This window comes from Natator depressus, chromosome 15 (assembly GCF_965152275.1).
Source record: "Natator depressus isolate rNatDep1 chromosome 15, rNatDep2.hap1, whole genome shotgun sequence".
Taxonomy (NCBI): Eukaryota; Metazoa; Chordata; order Testudines; family Cheloniidae; genus Natator; species Natator depressus.
In genome coordinates this window covers 22,219,188-22,240,131 of record NC_134248.1, presented here as the reverse complement: position 1 = coordinate 22,240,131, position 20,944 = coordinate 22,219,188, and the positions used below count along the sequence as shown (strand labels likewise).

At 41.8% G+C, this 20,944-nt stretch overlaps 1 protein-coding gene across 1 annotated transcript in view; it reads left to right on the top strand.

Moving 5' to 3' along the window:
• TMEM132C (transmembrane protein 132C) overlaps positions 1-20,944 on the top strand; it is a 290,776-nt gene that overhangs the window by 231,055 nt on the left and 38,777 nt on the right. The window contains exon 5 of the mRNA XM_074972399.1: positions 20,274-20,417. Coding sequence (XP_074828500.1) covers positions 20,274-20,417 — 144 coding nt within the window. The remainder of the gene's footprint in view (positions 1-20,273; positions 20,418-20,944) is intronic.

Below are 20,944 nucleotides of genomic sequence, written 5' to 3'. Positions count from 1 at the left end.
GGATATCAGTCATACATTCAAATACCACTGGCCTATTAGACATGTGTCTGGTCAATAATTTAATTTTCCTGAGTGTCGCTCTCTCTCACTCATCCACTTGCCTGTACTATATCTCTGATGTCTGCACAGTATCTCCTCTCATTAATGAAATCATCTTGCCTCTGCCCTCCATGTGCGTTGCGTTCTTCAATTTCCTATAAAGTCCATTAAATCAATAAACCATTTAAAAGGGTGGGGGGAGGGGGAATCCAGGCCCAGAGATAGGAAATAACCAGGAGTATGATTTTTTTCTTTCCTTTGTTTTTATTAGCAGTCCCCTAAGAAACTTGATTCTGAGTCTTTCTCATTGCTTGTGCTTATCAAAAATGAATGACATTCAGCCAAAATGAGGCAAGAGAAGCTAGAAATTTTTCCCCGCTGATTTGAAAACGGGCTAAATTAAACTGAGAGATTTTGACAGAGGCTGGCAATTTCACTTCCGCTCTGTTTCAAATGGGATTCTGAAGTCCACAAACATAGGCCAAGCGCTCCTGCACAATTCAGTGGCCATACCTATTAAAAAATTGAAGAGTTTAAGAAACCTACGGAAGATGGATACCCCCATTAGAAGGAGAACATAACCCATTAATAATCTGTAGCATGTTAATCTACCCAAAGAAAACAAGCCCACAAATCTCCAGAGTGACCATAGAAATAATGTATGTGTCAGACACTATCTGATTATTTCATAATAATTATTTAGTGAACGTGTTTGCCCTGGAGAGTCAAGTCTTATTGTCTATAAAACCTTTTAGAAATGCAGGAGGAATCATTCATTTTCCCCCAGCCATGCAGATGTTACCTTACCACCTCCCCCACATCTGCCACTGTCTACCCTCGGTATTATGCCACTGCCAGATAATATAATCACTCTGGGCCAGATTCTGTCTCCCTTCCTCACATTGAGTGCTACCTTCATCTTTGAATAGTCTCATTGAGATGGTTCCTGTTTGGGATGTGTTTATATTATGTAAATTTTAGTGTTTATTATTCTTAGTCTAGTAGAACCTAGACGCCCCAACTGAGTTAAGGGTCCAGTTATGCTAGGTATTGCACACACCCCTAGTAACAGCCCCTGCTCCAAAGAGCTTACAGTCTAAAGACACCGGATGGACAAAGGAGGTTTTGACTGAGAGACTTGCCCAAGGCTACATGAGGAGTCTGTGGCAGATCTGGAACTTGAACCCCAGTTGGCATCTTAGTCATGTGCCTTTTGCATGAGGCCATTCCTCCGGTCTGAAACTTCATTGCTCTCTTCACAGCACAAAATGTCCTGCAATCTGACATCAGTGAGACCTTGTGTGGGATGCAAGGATCTGATTGCAGGATCAATGCTTAAGGAAGGACCCCTTAGGATATGATCCATGTAGATTGTTTGAGTGAAATCCTGTCTATAGTGCAATCAGTGGCAAAATTCCCATTGATTTCCACGAAATCAGGATTTCACCCTTACTATTTGTAAAGTGCTTTCAGTGTGAAAGCACAAAATATGGATACTATATATAAAAATAAAAATGTACATATTAAATGTAAAGTACTGCATATATCTAAAGTAGGTACTTATATGGCACCTATTAATGTACTATCTGAATGCCTCACAATCATTAATGTATCTATCACGTGTCTATATCTGTGTGCATAGTGTATGGTATACCTGTGTATCTGTGTGTGTACATAAATAGACAATATATTTGTGTATTTTCACTCTGCAAGTATCTATTGATTGCAGCTATTGTAACAATATTATCATTGACACATAGCCAGCTATGTAATGCAGTTTTAAACCGAATGAAAATGGGTAGAGTTTCAAATTGCAAATGAAAACGGTCTTTTTAGATCAGATTGTTCCCGGTGATGCCATGTGAAGTGGAGACATCACCAAGACTGTGGTGCTTTGGCTAATGAAGGAGCCGCCCCAACTTTAAGTGGCGGTCCCCTTCCCGATGACTTCACCTGGCATTCCGACCTGTGAGACACAATGGCTGGCCCATCAAACAAAAAGATCACAAGCTGAGATGTTGTCCTTAATTGTAAGACTGTACATGTTAGTCTCTGCAACGGAAAGGCAATTGCAATCTATGAAATTATGTTATCAAGAAGATATTCTACAACCCCATCAAGGGCTAGTTAAACATACATGAACAAGAGGATCACCAGGTGGCTTTAGCTGTCTCTCCTATTCAGTATTTACTGATATTTGTCTTCCCATCTGTGATAGCCTTAATAGGGCTATTTAGCAATGGAGATAAACATGAGAGGTGTACATCATGAATGTGGGCTTTTTCAGATAATTATTCCTCAGATATCTGAGTAGACGTAAAGCTATCTGTATGTTTAAAGGGGATAGAAATCACTGCAGGCTCTGAGGCTGTTATGTTGGCACAGTGTTTAGGTATCAGTAAGACATATTTCTCTTTCTCCAAGAATGCTGGAAATAGCCCCCACCACTGGGCTAACATTTTCATCAATGTTTCTTTCTCTGCTCTGCTTTTCCTAGCAAGTGGCGTCTTTTATAAGAGCATCTCTTTGAAAACAGTTAATTATGGATGTGAGTGTATATATTACAAATACATTATATATCACATGAGTAAGTGATATGTAATATGTGTTTTACCATAGCCTAGGAGCTCTTGTCATGGACAAAAGGTACAAACACAGAACAAAAATACGATCTCTGCTCTATATGTGTATAATAGACACATAGTTTGGGGTTTTCAAAGGGGCCTAAAGGAGTTGATTATCCACATCCACTAGCATGGCAGTAACAAAAAGGGTGTGAAATAACAGCAGGCCTCAGAATAGGGAAGGTCCGGACCCAACAGGATTGGGTTGTTCTGGTTTCCTTACTATAGCCAACATATTAACTGTGAGACTGGAGTCAGAATGTCTCATGTAATAACTTAAAATTCTTATTTAAACCCACAGCCTGGGCCTTTTCTCCATTAAGAATACAGTTCCTACCTAACCGCTTTAATTTCTTGATCCATTTGGCAACTAGGCATTGATGTAATAGCCTCCCTATGAGGTAGGGAGGGGAAACAGACAGCTGCTTTATAAATTTGCATCTAAATAAATGCAGCTTTTTAGTGTACTTATTTCTAAGCAAGGAAAAAGGAAATGCTTTGCTGCTGGTGTTCCCATTGATATGGATGATAAAACTTGCATCGACTTCAATAAGAACAGGATCAGGAGTAGGCTCTAAAATACCCGTTGTTTGCATACCCCTAAAATACACCAGTGTTCAACACCTCTGGCTACCTTCTGTGTCTTTCTCTCCTGCAGTGCATCTGCTTCTGATCATTACCAAAGACCCAATGAATTAGAAACTTGGAAGACTGTGGGATTTCTCATGCTGAGTGTCAAATCCAAGGTCACTTTCAGATTTTACACAGGAAATCTCCCATGGCAGCAAGATGAGATGGATCAAATACATCTTTCAGCACTACAAGGGTCACACCAAACCTTCTAGACAGTCATTCTGTCCATGAACGCCGCAGTTGTAGATTCTGATTACCCTTGCTACATCTTCAGTCATTTCTTAATAGCAAGGGATCTCCATCTCAGGCGTGCTTCTTTCTCTAATTTGAGTAATTAACTATAATGGTTGATGGTTATTTCTTCCTTCCTTAATTTACTGTGCATTGTATCAGTCTATGACCCAGCGTCTGGGTTTTTCAGTTGATTAAGACATTGTATAGTCATATCTTTTTCATACAAATCTTGCTGTCAATATAAGCAACAGTGAAAACCACTGAGCTAGCCCTTTCTTAATTGGCCAAGAGAGTAACATTGCTTGTCTTCAGCGAGAGAACAGCCAGGACCATTCCCCATTAGAGAGAGTGCTTTCCACATGAGTGCTTCCCCACTCTTTCCCCCCCGCCCCCGCTGGTAATAGCTCACCTTTCCTGATCACTCTTGTTACAGTGTGTATGGTAACACCCATTGTTTCATGTTCTCTGTGTATATAAAATCTCCCCACTGTATTTTCCACTGCATGCATCCGATGAAGTGAGCTGTAGCTCACGAAAGCTTATGCTCTAATAAATTTGTTAGTCTCTAAGGTGCCACAAGTACTCCTTTTCTTTTTGCGGATACAGACTAACACGGCTGCTACTCTGAAACCACTGAATGTGACACATGTCCAGGGAAGTGTCATGTGTTTGGCTCCCCCTTTGACCAAAATCTCATTGCACTGAAAAGGAATTTTAAAAATAAATAAATAAATAAATAAATAAAAGCCATGTCCCCATTATGCAGGAAGTGCCTTTGAAGTTTTCTATCATATGTCATGATTTCTTCCAATGATGATTGTAATTTCCATTATCGATAATCTGGCTGTTTACAGTCCATCATGCACTAGGGCACAGATTTTGGAAGAGTTCCCTTGAACCTTGGTCAGGAAGTGTCTGTGGATAAATCTAAAATAACAAAGATTAAATAGGTCACTAAATAAATCCCAATTCGTTAGCTAGCTTGTGTCTTTTGATGTTTCTCTCTTCCCTCTATTGCATCTGCTTTTTCATCATATTATTATTATTTATTTGTATTATCATAGCACGTAGGAGTCCCAGTCATGGACAGGACATCATTGTGCTAGGCATTGCAGTTTCATCAACAGTCCCATATTTGAAGGGGAGATGGATCGTGTGAACTAAGAGTCTTTTCCATCTCTATCTTCTGTGAATCTGTGATACTGATATTTTCAAGCATATCCATCTTTTCTTGCCTTCTAAGGAGCTGGTTCAGTCAAGCCTTAAATATTAGACTATGGTCTCTGAATCACCATAGTTTCTTTTTATTATGCTTATTTTAATATTTTCCCTGTGTTGCTGCAGTTGGAAATTGACAATGTTGGCCAAATCCCTTTCTCAGTTACTTGGATGCAACTCCCATTGACCTTAGAATGGCACCCACTTACCTTATGTACATTTTCAACACTTATTATCTCTCTCATCTGGATCGGAAGGAGACAAGGTGTGTGAGGTAGTACCTATTATTGGACCAACTTCTCTTAGTGAGAGAAATGAGCTTTTGAGCTATACAGAGCTCTTCGTCACGTCTGGGAAAGGTAATCAGAGTGTCTCGGCTAACTACAAGGTAGAACAGATTGTTAAATATAAGGAGTTAACACATGTTTTAAGAAACTATTCAAAATGTGGGGGGCAATTAACACCTCTGCAGTCATAGGTCAAAGGACAGTTAGTGGATTACAGACTGTTGTAATGAGATATAAAATCAGTTTCTCTGTTGAGTCCATGAGATTTGGGCTTTAGCAGAGTTATGAATTTAAGCTCCCAGGCTCATCATTTGAAGTGTTTTGTAAGTTGCCTTTGAGGATGAGGCTTGAGAGGTCAGCTATGGAGTGATCATTTTGTGAAAACTGTTCCCCCACATGTGACAGTGTTTTTGTCTTCCATCATTTTTCTGTGTGAGTTCATTCAAGAGTGTAGTTGTCTAGTTACACTCACATAGTTATTGTTGGGGCCTTTGATGCACTGGATGAGGTACACCACATGGTGGTAGAGGCATGTGTAGGATCCATGGATCTTGAAAGGTGTGTTGTGGGGGGTATTCATCATTGTAGCAGTGGAGATATGGCTGCAGGTTTTGTATCTGTTATAGCAGGGTATCTGGATCATGCGTTCCGAGATAGGTGTGGTGAGTATCATTTTATTCACTGTATACGCTCTCCATAAAGTTGGTTAGACTGCAGGATATGCTTGTTTGCACTTGAGCATTCCACCAGCATTCCCAATCTATGTAATTTTCTGAACAGCTCTGTTAAACTTAGTCAACATACTGCTCCAAGGCAAGGTGTCATTTTTGTTGTTTAGTTTGGCACATCCTAGCGATCATGAAACAGTAGCCAAATGTCATGTGCCAAAATATACTGTTGGCAGACCCTGTTCAAACTTCCACCTAGCTCTGCCACTTGCACCTGAATCCTGACCCGGTGTACACCCTCCCTCAGCAGAGGTTGCCACCTAGTAAACGATACAGTGGTTTTGTAATGTGGACAAAGCTCCAGGAGGGGTTAGGGGCATGCTCAAGTCATTCTCAGTTGTGAACCAAGCTAAGGTGTGAAGAACAATAATCCGTAAGAAGTCAAAGCAAGGTGTCTTTTAAGGTAGAATATTCAGTATTTTATCTATTTTAAATAGTTCCAGAATTGTTTACCTTGACGCTGTTTTCATTTGCAGAGTCTTCTTTCATGCAACAGGAAGAAGAAAATATCCAGTGGTCACATATATCCTGACATATATCCATTTTAGTCAATGGAAAATAGCTTTAGAATAATACTTGTCTTTTCAGTGAACTATACCTAATTGTATTTAGCGTCACAGCTCCTACCAACCAGAGAGCCCCCAATCTGAGGCTCAGTTACTGCTGCTACACATTTATTATGATAGGCACGTAACTAAAAGACAAAGTGTGCACACTTCCAGCTTTCAAGACAGCAAAGGAAGAAGCAATCATGCATGAAAATGTGCTGTGGGTTCCATTTCATGTCCTTATTAATTTGCAGTTCCCGTCACCTAAGGGGTTAGATTATCTAATGAGATCATCTTGTCAGTTTAATTTAGGGTAGAAAAGGAGGTCCTAAGTTATTTCCTATGGACGTGATTCATAATAATAATAAAAAAAAAAGCACTTAACACAAGTGTAATACAATGTCACATGCATGAGTGCGGATTTTTGTGTCTGATTCAAAGAAAAGAGTCAAACAGTTACTCAGACGCAGGTGTGAGGGAGGAGCTTAGGAGATGTTGTACTTGTAAGTCAAAATTAAACAGCTGTAGAGAGCATTGCTACTTTTTGTGCTATTAAGGTCACAACAGACTGGCTGGCTTAGCACAATGATTGTGGTTTGTAGCTACAGATGGCTAGGAAAATTGGAGGGGAGGGGAGTTTGTTTTCCCTGAACAAATTTAGGGCTGGTTCAGCTCCAGCCATCACTTTTGTCTGAGCTGCCAACGTTCTGGAGGATAAGAGAAGGTACTAGATAAATAGTGCCGATTTGTGTCTGTCTGCAGTGCCATCTGGTAGACGCAAGCATGATTCCCTGCCATGCTTTTTGGGCCCGCTCAGCTGAAGAGAACTGTGGATGGGGTGTACAGAATTCCAAAGGGGAATGGCTGGCTGCTTTGTGTTCCTCATCAGCAAGGACTGCTTAAGGGGTGGTAGGGTAATGGCTTTCTTGCTCAGGAGTGTGGCTTCGATGCTGCTCAACCCCCTTTTAGCGTGCCCTTTCTTTTAACATCAAGGCATGGCATGGACTGAGAATCAGGTGACCTGGGTGCTATTCCCAGCTTGTCTATTTAGACTGTAAGTTCTTTAGGGTACAGTGAAATCCAGAACTCAGATGGGGCCTGTAACGTACGTCTACACAACTGCTGGGAGCGAGGGTCAACAGAATGAAGCTAGCTGGGCTCAGGCTGGAGCTCGGGCTCTGAAGCCCACCCCCTCTCCCCAGACTTCAGAGTCTGAGCTCCTGCTCAAGCCCGAGTGACAAAGAAACATCTACGCTAGTATTCTTAGCACACTGGCCTGAGCCCCGCTAGCATAAGTCTGTCAACCTGGACTGCAAGACTTGCTTCCAGAAGCTGTGGAGACATACCCGTAGATGCTGCTTGTTGTAGATATGGCAATTTCCTGCCATATTTTTGGAAGATCTTGCTGTATTCAGTTCATGTATCATTGTGGGCCAGGGATCGTATGTAATCCATGACGGAGAGTGACCTCAGACCTCCAGAAACTAAGAACAGTGGAGGGCAATTAGGGAAATTCACTCAGGGTGTAACACCTCCAATGAGAGAGGCTTGCATACACTGGTTCAAACTGGATTATCCAGAGACCAAAAGACAAAGAGAGGCTATTTATCCAAAAATCCTGAGTTTAAATTGACTTGGGGCCTTCTTTCTGATCCAGCAAATGGGCTGGATTCTGGATTCAGGGGGCCTCAGTCCTAAGTAAAGGATTGGAAGACCTGACACCTGCCAGAGCCCGAAGCTGGACTTGAGGTGACCTCTGGTAAGACTTCTAGCATGTGTGTAGGTTCTTTTATTATTTTTATTTTTTTAATGCTTTTGCCTAAAGAATAAATGTGCTTGCTCAGAAAGAGCTGTGTAGTAATTTATAAGTGCTGGCAATTACGTTGTTCATAGCCTTCAGAAAATAAGCAAAGAGCAGACATTGGCCTAGTTAGGCAGTGTGGCTTGTTGGGAATAATACAGTGTAGGCAAAGAACTGTGCAACCTGGAAAAACCCCAGTCAGGAGGGAATGAGACATGGGTCTCTGCCCAAGAGGGATGACATCTGTGAGCCAGAAGCCTAAAAGTTGTGCCCTTGCCCTGGGAGAGGGAATACAGGTGCAGTTGCCCTGAACTGTCATCCTGTTGTTATACAAATAATAAATACTAATACAATTAGTATTCAAGCAGTGGAGTTTTACTGGTACAAATGTTCATGGAAAGTTAGTGTCACACAGGAAGTACTAGGACACTCGTCCAACAAGGGAAGGGAAACAATATCTCTTGATTCATCTGAGTGTGAATGACTAAATAATCCAGCTCCTATTCCGAATGCTGAGCTTTGAACTGATGCAGTGAATTGCTTATAATAAATTTATTGAGCAAAATAAGTTTAGTAAAGTAGAAATAAATACTCCCAGAACAGCTAAATTTAAGTAAATCATAGCCTGATCATGGAATATGCATGAGTATAAAAACTGACAAAGCCATTGGATGAATTTTTCCTTGTGAATTATTCACTCAGCTGTAATGACTAGTAAGGGTTAGTTGCTTCACACAACGTTTCAAACGCATTGGAAACAAATGGGGCGAGAGTCGGATATCCTTCCTGTAATGAATCTGCGAGTAATTGATCCATTGCTACAGGCTGTCTTGTCTGCTAGGGTAATTGCCATATCCATAAACCTTAGGGAGAAAGTATTTGATCAACTACAGTTTGAGGCAATATGTTTCCTAGTTTCTGTTTTGCAGCATTTTGTTCTTTGTTGTAATACAAGCAGTTTACTGCATAGTCCTCCAACGGCAAGTATGTTACTGACAGAATTTATGCATGGGGTCAGTATGTAACAGATTTGGCCATTTCCTGTAATAGCCGTGAAAAACCTTATTGAATGAAGTTTGTCTCTTTGGAGTCCATTGTATGAAATGCAAAGGTTATGTATTATTGTGAGCCCTGGGAAGCATTGTGAACTTCAAAGGACGGTATTGACCAATGGGTCAGCCAAGAACAGACTTTTGGACAAACGGTGTCAAGTGGTTTGCTGGGGGAATCTCTAGAGGGGAAGGTGAATCCAGTTTCCACCTCTGGTTATGCAAACGTCCAGCCTTCTGGGGCTACACCCTGAGGACGGCACCTGATTACCTGGTCCCAGAATCTGAAGATCAAAGGCCCAAGCTACATAAAGGAAGGACTAACCCATTCACGGGGGTGCTCGTTCTACGCTAAAGCTGTTATGAACTTGTAACCACAGAAAAACCCCTTAGTGGGGTTTGAAGGACTGATGCCTACCAGAGTCCCTGCTGGAGTTGGAAGGGTGATCTCTGGTAAACTGATCAGCATGTGTTTAGCATCTTTTCTTAGATGTTTTCTCTGTAATACTTTCCCCTGAAGAATAAATGCATTGGTTAGAAAGAGCTGTGATGTGACTTGCAACTGAGAGCAGTTGCACTGCCTCAGAAAAGAAAGCAAACCACGGATGCTGACCTGGTCAGGCAGCCTGGCTTACTGGGAATATCACAGTGTAGGCAGGAAGCAGTGCAGCCTGGAAAAACCCCCGTCAGGAGGGAGAGAGACGTGGGTCTCTGCCCAAGAGAGGCGCCAAAAGCCTGAGAGGAGCTGCCCTTGCTGGATCACATCGGGGAAGTACAGGTGCAGTTGTGGCATAGTACATGCCAATAAGACTGATTTTTTAAATTAAAGTCACATGAAAAAATAATTGAACTCCTGATCCTGCAATGAGGTCTCCTGGAGCACACCGCTATACCTGCACAGAGCCTCATTGAAGTCAACGGGCCTCGGCACAAAACTTATTGCAGGATCTAGCCCTTAGGAGTGATATTACCTGTAACATATTCTTTGCCACATGCTGAGACCTCTGCAATTATAATTATGTAGCAAACTGTAACTAAGTCAAAACCAATTAAAGATGTACATGAAGGGTTTTATTTGGTTATTTCTATTCCATTGTTAGACAGGAAGACTTCGAATTTTGATGCATCATATAATTGAATTTTAGCAATACAGTCTTGATATTGTACATCAAAGGAATCATTTGTTGTGTTCCCTTTCTGCAAATTCAGATGTTAATAGGGTGACTTCACTTCAAAGAAGCCATGAGCTAGACATCAAGGATTTAAAGATAGCTGCAGGCGTCTGTCTCTCATGGTGTAACACACTTTTCCCTTCTCCTGTCTCTACAGTTCAGTTTGTCAGGGCTGCAGAATCCTACTGATTGGGTGTTTTTAAAAATACACAACGAGGGAGGAAAAGCAAATGATCCCTCATTAATGAGGGGTCACTAATTAAGATTTGCTTCTTTTAGAAGACTGTAAACTGAGAAATGGTAATTGATTCTGGGAAAACTGTAGATTCAGAACACTGAGTTTTCTTTCCCAAAAGGCTCTCAGCTCTTGGTTGTAAGTTACACTGGTCGCAAAAACTAAAGGTTTGAATTCAGTACATAAGTTTCCCAATTGAAAAGAGAATTAAAAGGCATAAAAGTTTGATGGTGCACTCAGAGCTTTGCAGAAATCAGTGGGTTGATGGGGGGGTGGGGGGGGGGAGACTCTAACTGGACGTTGGCTTTAGCAGGGAGTGTGGTCCTGTGGTTAGAGCAGGGGATTAAATGTCAGGACTCCTGGATTCTCTTTTCAGCAAAGCCACTCACTGACTTGCACTGTGGCCTTGTGCAAGTCTGTATCCCAGTTCACTCATCTACAAATTGTCTATAATTAGAACCTCTTTGTCTGCAATGTGTCATAGGTGCCTGAGAGTTAGATTTGCAAAGAAAAGGCCTAGCGCTTTCATGAGTATTGCATGAGTATCCCAGTTAGCTGAAGACTCTGGAAACCGCTAGTTCACACTGGGCATGCTCAGAAACTTAAGTACCAGATCCAGCAAAGCACTTGAGGGTTCTACTCACATGCGTAAAGTTATGTAAATACGTACGCTCTGTCTTGGTCGAGGCCCTAACACAGCAACTCCAGTGCTAACATTACATTGTCTCATTTGCATAGCCCTGCCCACACTCTAGCTTGGTATCTGTCCTTCCACAGTATTGCCAGCCCCAAGTGTTCAAAAACCATTAGTGAAGTCCACCCAAAATCCTGAGACTGGTGTGTGTGTGTGTGTGTGTGTGTGTGTGTGTGTGTATATAAAATGCCAATGGATATTTTTATTTGCCTTCCGTTTTTTGAGCTTTTGGGTTTGTATTGTCAAGCCTTCCTCCTGAGGGCTAGACACTTAACTTTCCTTACCAAAAAAACAAAACAAAACAAAAAAGATGCTCGCATAATCATATGACGCCAGGGGTTGGAGTTTTAAGAAAAATCATAACAGTCTTGATAAAATTGCAAGAATTGGCAACACCACTCATGTTATTTACTGCAGGTATCTTATAAAAATCCACTGTCTTTGTTTCACACCCTTCTTCCATTCTCATCCTTCCTAAAGACTCACTGAAACCCACAAACACTAACCCACAGTGATCAAGCTGTCCAAGCCAACATAATCTGAGTTGGGGACTGAACAATGTTAATGCTCTCCTCTAGGTCTTCCTGTGGGTATTGTCTTATCTGTGTTTGTCTTAAGGACTGTAAACTCTTCAGGGCAGGTACTGACCTTTATTTTTGTGTCTTGTACAGTGCTGGCCACTTAGCAAAGATTTAGAACATACTTGACTGGGTGGTTGAGTGTCTACGTGGATTAATGTCCATAAGAAACATTGATATCCTTTGCTGAAAAGGCACTGCAGACGTATCTTTTCCATACTGTTGTTCCGGTCAGAAAAGTTATTGTAAATATGGCATGTTTTACAAATAGATCAGTTTTCTAGGTTCACTCTGAGTCTCCTCTCTGACCGTACTGCCTAGAATAAGATTTTAATTACTCTTTCCTCCTCTCGGCACTTCAGATCTAGTGTAGCTATGGGAGGGTGAGCTGGGTTCTATTCTAGATCCACATTTGGTGTTGGACGGTATTCAACAAGGGGGCTACCTTTCTTGAATTCCCCATCCCTTTTACAGTCATACTGTGAGATAGGAAGGAAAAGCCCAAATGGTTATAAACTGACAGGCAGAGTAGAGCGGGCCTGTTATCTGTTCAATGTGTAACACCGTAATCAAGTGAGAGAAAACAATGGGCCCAAATTCAACCAACAAGCATCGCATGCGCTTACCCCTGGGTTGAACTTGCATCAATGTGCTCATCAGAGATGATACAAACTCCTTTCCTTAGAAACCTTTCCTCGATCATTTTTAAGTGTGTGCTAAGAATTCAAATACTGAATATCAGCTCCCCACCCCCTCATATACACAAGGTCTGTGACTGTGGAGTGTCAAAGAGCCCAGTTGGCTGAAAGCTAGATGTATAATTTATGTTTAATCACGGGATTATGTAGATAAACAGAATCTGCCGCCTAACAGCATCAGTTTGTTAATCAGTTGTAATCGCAGTAGCATTAATAACGCGAATCTGCAAGCATCGTGTCCAGCAGGCTCACAAGTCAGCGTAACAATTGTCTGCAGTGCAGTGAGATCCTGTGCATCATTTTAACTACAATGCCATGGAAATTTATGATGTATAATTTAGTACTCATCAGAAAAATATTGATGGTCTTTGAAACTAGCACGTGTGCAGCGGACCTTTTTTGTGTCTCTCCTATCTCCACCTTCCTCCCTTGTAACTACTGTATATTGCGAGAGTGGTGTTGCTAATCGGGGCATCATGTGTAAGGAATAATGGAAGCACAGCACTGCCCCTAGATTTTTCTCTACATTTCCTGCATCTCCACCCATTCAAGTGCTTCTCAGCAATGCATAGATGCTTGCTTCTTTCTCCCCTTTACCATAGTTCAAATACTTTCCTAGTCCTAAGGTCGTTATACGTGAAGGCCCTTCTCCCACAAAGTCTTGCAAGGAGCTTTCCTTCTAAATGAAAACACCACCAGTGCGTCTGTGTACCCTCCCCAGGCATGCAACACACCGTTTTCAAATTCAAGACTGTCTGTGTGCAGGGAGAAACCTTAATTGCTAAGCTGTGATTAACATCATGCTATGTAGTTCCACTTATAGAATTTTCAGACTGTAAATAGGACCATTCTCATGACCTTAGGCTCCAGTGGATTTCTCTTGATAACACCATCTAATCGGATTTAGAGTTTAATTAAACAGCTGTCACTTTGCTTCCTCATTCTGCCACGATTTAATGTTGAATTAGTTCCTAAATTAGTCAAGCCTGAATGCCTGCCTTCTTACAACTGAGAGGTTGGGTGAACACAGGGATTGCTCTTCAGCTAAATCCAAGCAACAAAGGGCCATATTCTCTACTCTGGTCTTTGCCCAGAGATCCCACAGGCATCAGTGGAATTTCTAGGATTGGAACAAAGGTGCCTGATTCCTGGAGAGTTTACTATATTGGTGCCTTCCCTTGAGGAATATGCTCAAATGTGAGCACAGGCAGATCTCTCTACTCTGGCTGTAACACATCAGCTTCATGGTTTTTGTTTTTCCCCTTTCTAAGAAACACATCTTTTTCCTGAATACCAGCTCCCCTGAATTTCCTGTGAGACTCAACACGAGGGCCCGAGGTGGGAGGAAAAATTCTGATCTAAGTTACCTCAAATGCAGTTAGTTAACTTACACCAGTGTAACTTAGATCAGGATCTGCCCAAAGGTCTCTGCTAGTCTGTATTCTGTCGGTAGCATTGGCTTGGAGTTTAAAAACCTCACACGTTATTGAGAAGCTGAGAATTTGGACTTGCCATACTATCTGTAATATTTACATCCAATTCTTTATTCCAGCCCTAGTTCACTCCGGTTCCCACATACTCCAGTGTAAATGTTGGGACTTGATTCGGATCTCACACTGTTTTAATACCATTGTGACACCAACGAAGTAACTGCTGATTTACCCCTGTGCAAATGAGATCTGAATCGGGGCCCAGATCCTCAGAGGTATTTAGGCACCAGGTCAGGGTGCATGTGCCTAGCATCTGAATTCCTGCCTCTTCATTATTTGCACACACACAAAGGCTCATTGACTTCCAAGGGAGTTTTGTCTATGCAAAGAAGGCGGGAGGGTGAATAAACCTTCCTTCCAGTTGTTCTTGTGTGGTATAATGTACCATTTCCAGCCTTTGGGCTTCTTAATTGCGTCATCTTTCAGCTAAACAAAGGAGACAAACGAATCTGAGTCTTCTCTCTGCCCTAACGTGATTGGTTGCACTTGAGTAACAACTAATTAAGTGCTTGGCTAAAAGAGGTAAGACAGCTGTCTAGGTGTCCTATCTGCTTCATCTGTCTCTGTGGGGGGCCATTACAATGGATGTTGCACAAGTCCTAAAGATTCCATAACATACTTGTCTGTAACGATCAGTAAATGGGCCTTTTTCCCTATTTCCTTGCATCACTATGACCTCAGGCTGTATTCTGAGGTCATGGATGTGACTTTAGGATTCTATAGAAGGAGATATCATTCTATGCCTTTTCTGCCTCTTGGGGCAGAGTCGGATGGTTTGGTCCTTTTTTAAAGGTGTTGGGTGTCCAGAGAGCAAAAAACACCTGGAGTTTGACCTAGAAAGTTGTATGATACATTTTTCAGGCTGGGAATGGGCAGATCTTTTGTGGGTAATAAAATACTAGGTTGCAGCTGAAACATAACAATTAATTTTTAAAATAATTTCTCCTGTGCCAAAGTAAATCAGCTGGCTTTATGTGCTTCTCCCAGTAAGGACATTAATCTTACCAGAGAGACAGAGTGGGTGAGGTAATATGTTTTACTGGACCAACCTCTGTTGGTGAAAGAGAAGTTGGTACCCGCCTTGTCTTTCTAACAGCCTGGGACTGACACAGCTACAACACTGCATTAATCTTGTCAAGCCAGTAGAGAAACAAGCATGAAAACGTTCCTTAAAATTTCTGCCTGTTGTTGAAATATGTATACACGATAATTATGTTCCCCTTCATATCCTGGAAAAGTCCCATGGTGTTCATGTGTGGCAGGAAGACGTCTCCCAGTCAGAAGCCTGTTGGTTTTCTGCTTCATACCAAATGACTGGCTTTGTGGTTGCATTGTTGGAATCATGCCCCCTGGTGCTATCAGAGCGACCAAAGCCAGCTTCAGATCTGCAAAGCCAGCTAGAAGAACTCGACACAACAACTCCAGTTAATTTCAGTGGGAACAGAACAGCTACTTCCCCTACTTCACTTTGGAAATCACAACCTGTGGTGGTTTGTTTTTTTAGGGGATCATAATACATTTATAACAACCTCATTCCAGGTTGAATATTGGTGCCTGCTCAGAATTCATCCTATTTCTTTCCTTACCTTATTTTTTACCCAGTTTACTTTGCATTAGTTTGTCCTTTTTTTTTTTTTTTTTTTTTTTTTATAAACAGGAAGAAAATCCAAACACAGTTCTTGCATGTTTTTGGTCCTTTCACAGCTCAAAATAGATTTGATTTAAAACCAAAAACTTTAATGGCTGCTTGCACGGAAAGTAGACTAGTTCTTGTGGGATTTTAAAAATTAAAGAAAGGGAAAATGTCCAAGATATTGTGATTGTTCAAATTACCTACATCTTATATTGGTTCTCAGTCTTTCATAAGGTTTCTTAGTAACCTGTATGTATCCACAGCATAGCATGCAAAGTAAAAGCATATTGCTTTTTTAAAAAGTTCTCTATCCCTCTTCAAAGTGTAAGTAGGTAGCATTATTATGGCAGATATCAAACGTAGTGACAGTTGTTTCTAATGTCACCCAACGTGATCTCAGAGGTCCAACTTCCGCTCCACCATTAACTTGTACTGATGAATAACTCAGGCTGCTGCAATAATAAGACGCAATCTGGTGGAGTTTGGAAACTCAATTTCCAGGCTTTGATGGATTTTGAATCGGACCCTGAGAGCTCTTTAAACACACTGCTAAATTAGACCATTATAAAACACTTTTCTCTGCTGAGTGGCCAATCTTTTTATTTCAGCCATGTTTGTTTCTCTCTCTCTCTCTCAGGTTTTGTTCAGCTTTTTGACGGACCTTTGTATCCACATCTTCTTTGTCTTTTTTTTTTTTTTTTTTTTTTTTTTTACAGTTTGCTGCCTGAAAGCCTGTGCACAGATGTGTGGATTGTGGGCCCAATTCTGTTACACAAACAGGCCTTTCATTGAATAAAGGGGCCATAAAGGGGATGGAAACATCCCCCTGGGAATACTCCCTGTGCAGGGGTCTTTTCTCCTGGCATATGGTTGGCTAACGGTTCTGCACCAGCCCTACTCCTGGCCCCCAGCATAGGAGGTGTGTTGTGAGGAAGACCAGGAGGTGGGACAAAGGTGGGGAGGAGGCATGGCCAGAATGCGCAGTTCTACCACTATTCTCCGCTTCCCCTGGTCCGTCGTGAACTGTGGGAAGCAGAACTTAAGTTAGTGCTCTGACTGATACTGCGGCAAGCCCTTAACAGCCTCAGAATACAGGGCGTACAAAGGTGTCTTCAAGCTACCTTTGCCCCTTCTCCTCCACTCCAGCTCCAAGCACATGGGCAAAAGAAGTGAGAATCATGCCCCGTCTTTTGCAACAACTCCTGCATAGCATATTACACTTGGAGGCCGAAGGACGGGAGTGACTGCAGCTTTTAATTTGCTTAAGCAGTATGTGGTAATTTAGTCACATATGATACTTAAACAGTTCCTGTACTGTACGGCAGTGATGAGTCGTGACTGATTTAATTGGAGATGAAGTGTGAAAGGTTTCCATCCTTGTTTTGATGGACCAGATGCCATGGTACCATAGCTACTGATTCCCTGCTAATGTCAAGGATCTCTAATCATACTAATGGTATTAGCTATTAGTGAATCTGTCTCATACATTTCTATTTCCTTTGTGCACATCATGCACTGAGTGTTCCTGAAGCTGATGCTGGCCCATGGAAAAAAAAAAATCTTTAAACTTCAATGAGCCTTTATCATGACAAACTGCGTCCTTGATTTTTGATATTTTTTTCTTGCAGATGCAGCCCCTGAAGTAATTAATCAAACTAAAGCCGTTCAAATGCATTCAGTTTCCCTTAATGAAACCATTAGCGGACGGCAGGAGAATGAGGAGGGAATTTCAGCAGGTTTTCTAACCTTTGTGATAGTATCTCTACGACGGTCCCACTTATGCATCAAATCCCTCTATAATGATCCACTGGAAAGAGAGAAACCGATATGATGGATTGTTAAACACCTGGCACGTCAACTCTGTGCTATATAACAGAGAAAATAGGACTGTCATTTGTATTGGCTGTCTAGGCTTTTGCCTTCTAAAGTCACAGCTCGTTTTCTTTTGCCCAGTAAAGTGGAAGCATCTGATTTGGGGGTGGGTGAACCAGAAGAGGCTTGGGCAGGGCTTAAATGCTCAAAGAGTATTTCCAGGGGCTTGGGGCGTCAGCCCTGCGGGTTTAAACATATTTACTAAAGCTCTGCTCCAGATTGTTCCAGCTGAATTTAAGCCATGGGCTTGGGTCTGGTGAAGGCAGGAGACCAGATTTGAGGGATGTAATGGCATCATCTGTTATGGCAAATCCATTGTTTTGGTCCAGGATCAGAGTTTAGCTGCAATGTGAAGCAAGTCCCTGATCTTAGTAAAGCTGATGCTGTTCTATCACACTTTCAGCGTTTTCACCATTATCCTGTTGTGATACCAATTTAGATGAGCAGCTGGCTTTCTCCTCCTTGTGATACAGGGATAGGGTCCTAGTGCTCAGGGATCTTAGATTTGTCATCAAGGGCAGATCAATAGCTTGTGGTCTTATCCACTGAACGCCATTGACACCCTCACCTCCAACTTTCTATTTCTTGTTGTTCATTTTATCTTATTCTACTGATTACCCACTACTGCATGCTTGAACAGGACTGAATTCGGCCCTGGAGTAAGCTCTAATGATTCCCATTCAAATCATTGTGAGTTACACCCAGTTATAGGCAGTTCCAGGCTGATGTTACACGTGCTTCATCTCATCATATGTTCACACCTCTTCTTGTTTTGTTGGTTTGTTCCAATGGCCTGGCATTTGGTAGGCTACCATTGGATGAAAACATTGATAAATCCCAAGCCACACGGTGTGTTGAATGCTTGAAACTGCTTCTGTTTATGAGAGGTCTCTTATTCTGAGCCTGTCCCTTTACATTAGATTTCTCCATCAGTAATTCACTGTAGTAGTTAAAGACAAACTTGATCAGAATAGAATCATTTCAAAGCAGACCGGCGATAGCCTGAAAAGATGCTCTGTCACTTCCACAAGCTCTCTCACCCCTCGTTCACCCTCATGTCCTTCGTTCGCACAGTTTAACATTCTCAGGCACAAAAAATAAGTAAAGGCGTTAAGAGACTGAGGCAAAAGACTCATTTCCAAGGACATATGATGCTAGCAATATCAAAAGAGACAGCAAAAGATGTAGTGCCTTTGGGTTTTGAAGTAGCTGGTTGGGTTATTCTATGTACATGGAGTTGGAATCCCACAGGAGGAAGGTGATTTTTTAAAATTATTATTGCTTATTAAACTATTAGAGAATTTTCTGAGGGCTTCCCTTCTTTTGTTTGTGTGTGTGCTTAAATGTCTGGCTGTCCAAAAGTTCCAATATATGGAACATGCTATCGGGCAAGATTTTCAAAAGTTAGGGTCTTAAGGCCGCGTGTTTAACAAAAGTGGCCTGATTTTCAAAAGTGCTGAGTACCCCTCAGAATCAGTGGGATATGGTGGGTGCTCTCTCCCTGTGAAATCAGGCTTCAGAAATCTAGGTGCCTAAGTAGGGACTGAGATACATAACTTCCAGCCCCTATTTTGGGAAATTTTGGACTTGCTTTACAATGTGGGATAAAGGTGTGTACATAAATGCCTTAGGATCTGTGTAGGTTTCTTACTTGTCCAGAAGTGTCAACATTCCTTCTTCTTTTATATTATAAACAAATGCATTGTTTTCTTTAAAAAAAAAAAAAAGAAGAAAGAAAAAGAGGAAGAGGTGAATCTCAGAGTAAAATATTGTAAAACTGTCTTAAAAAACAGTATGGATTTTAAACCAGTTAAACCTGAGCTGAAAATAAAACATTGACTAGAGCATCAGGGCCCAATCTTGCTGCTTTTGATAGCAATGGCAAAAATCCTGTTGACCTGCATGCTGCAAGAATGGCCCTGGTGCTTTTGCTGACTTTGACTCACTTTGTAGGGCTGGAAGTTAAAAGGCTGCATAAAGACTTGAAATTCTACCTAGAAGTCAGACTTGGGATGAAATCACTTGAAAAATGAAACTGCTGTTAGCTGTGTTGAAGGTGGATTAAAAGGTTTTTACCCTTTCAGATCTGATTTCAGGCTTTCAGGTTTCCCTCTGATTTTCCCTGTGGTTCGCTAGTGCCTGCTGGATTCCTTACATTGTTTTACAGCTTAGTGTCTTCGGCCATATCAAAAGAAACATAATCCTCCCGAAAAGTTCAGGTCCAGATAGTAGACCCCATCTCTTCAAAGGGCCTGCATCCAAATACCACCATCCTGAACTGTGTTTCTGGTCCATCTCAATAAACAGTCCTGAAGTCCAGTTTTGTCAAGTAAATAGTGGGTCTCATGTCTAGCAGTAAGCATTTGGACCCTTAATTAGCTTGCCTGTAATATGGGTAGAAAGCGGAAGATGCCTGAAAGCAGAGCCTTTCTGGGGTGAATTAAACTGCAAAGATTTTGTTTTATATATTAGAGCGTACAGTTAAGGTCAATGGGCTGTCAATGTGCATACAAGAGTTTGTCTAATGCAGAGAATATAAGTTTGGATTTACTACATTTGAATAGGTTGCTTCTAGTTGGAGAGAATGATGTCAGATCATCAGCTGGTGATAACTAGCTTGTCTCCATTGACTTCACACAAGCTGAAGAGCGGGCTCTGGGTTCTTAGGACTCTCTCTAACCCTCCCTGTGGTTTCATCCCAGAAACTTTTTAACAGTGCTGTGCTTGGCTTTGTGTGCAGGACACAGAAATTCTGAACACCGCGATTCTCACGGGGAAGACGGTTGCAGTGCCCATCAAAGTGGTTTCCATTGAGGAGAACAGCGCCGTGACGGACATCTCTGAATCAGTGGAGTGCAAGTCCTCTGATGAGGATGTTGTCAAAGTAAGTCCCCCTCATGTGCTTGCTTCCCAGTTCTTCCTGCCTTTCTGTACAGAAATGGGGAAGGGGAAGCAGAGCCGCAAACTGACCAATAAACCTGGCGCTGTGAATTAGTTGTTTCCAGGCTTCAGATGGATAATAAGGTGGTTTGTAAAGGCACAAAAGGGAGCTAGGTACCTCAGTGAAGACGCTGTTGGCTTTCAATGGAAATTGAGCATCTGACTCCCATTTGTGCCTTTGAAAATCTCTCCCCTTCGGGTACGTCTACACTGCAAAAAAACGGCCTATGGCACCAAGTCTCAGAGCCTGGGTCAACCGACTGAACTCACAGCCCAGGGTCTGAAACCCTCTCCCCCAGCCTAACCCCAAACATCAACGTGCTATTGTTAGCCCCGGACATTGAGCCCTGCTTGGCAGTCAATTGACCCAGGCTCTGAGATGCGCTGCCGTGGATCTTTTTTATTGCAAGGTAGCAAGAGATACAATAGTAACATCTTAATAACAGCCTCACATAATTGTGTTGGTGTGTG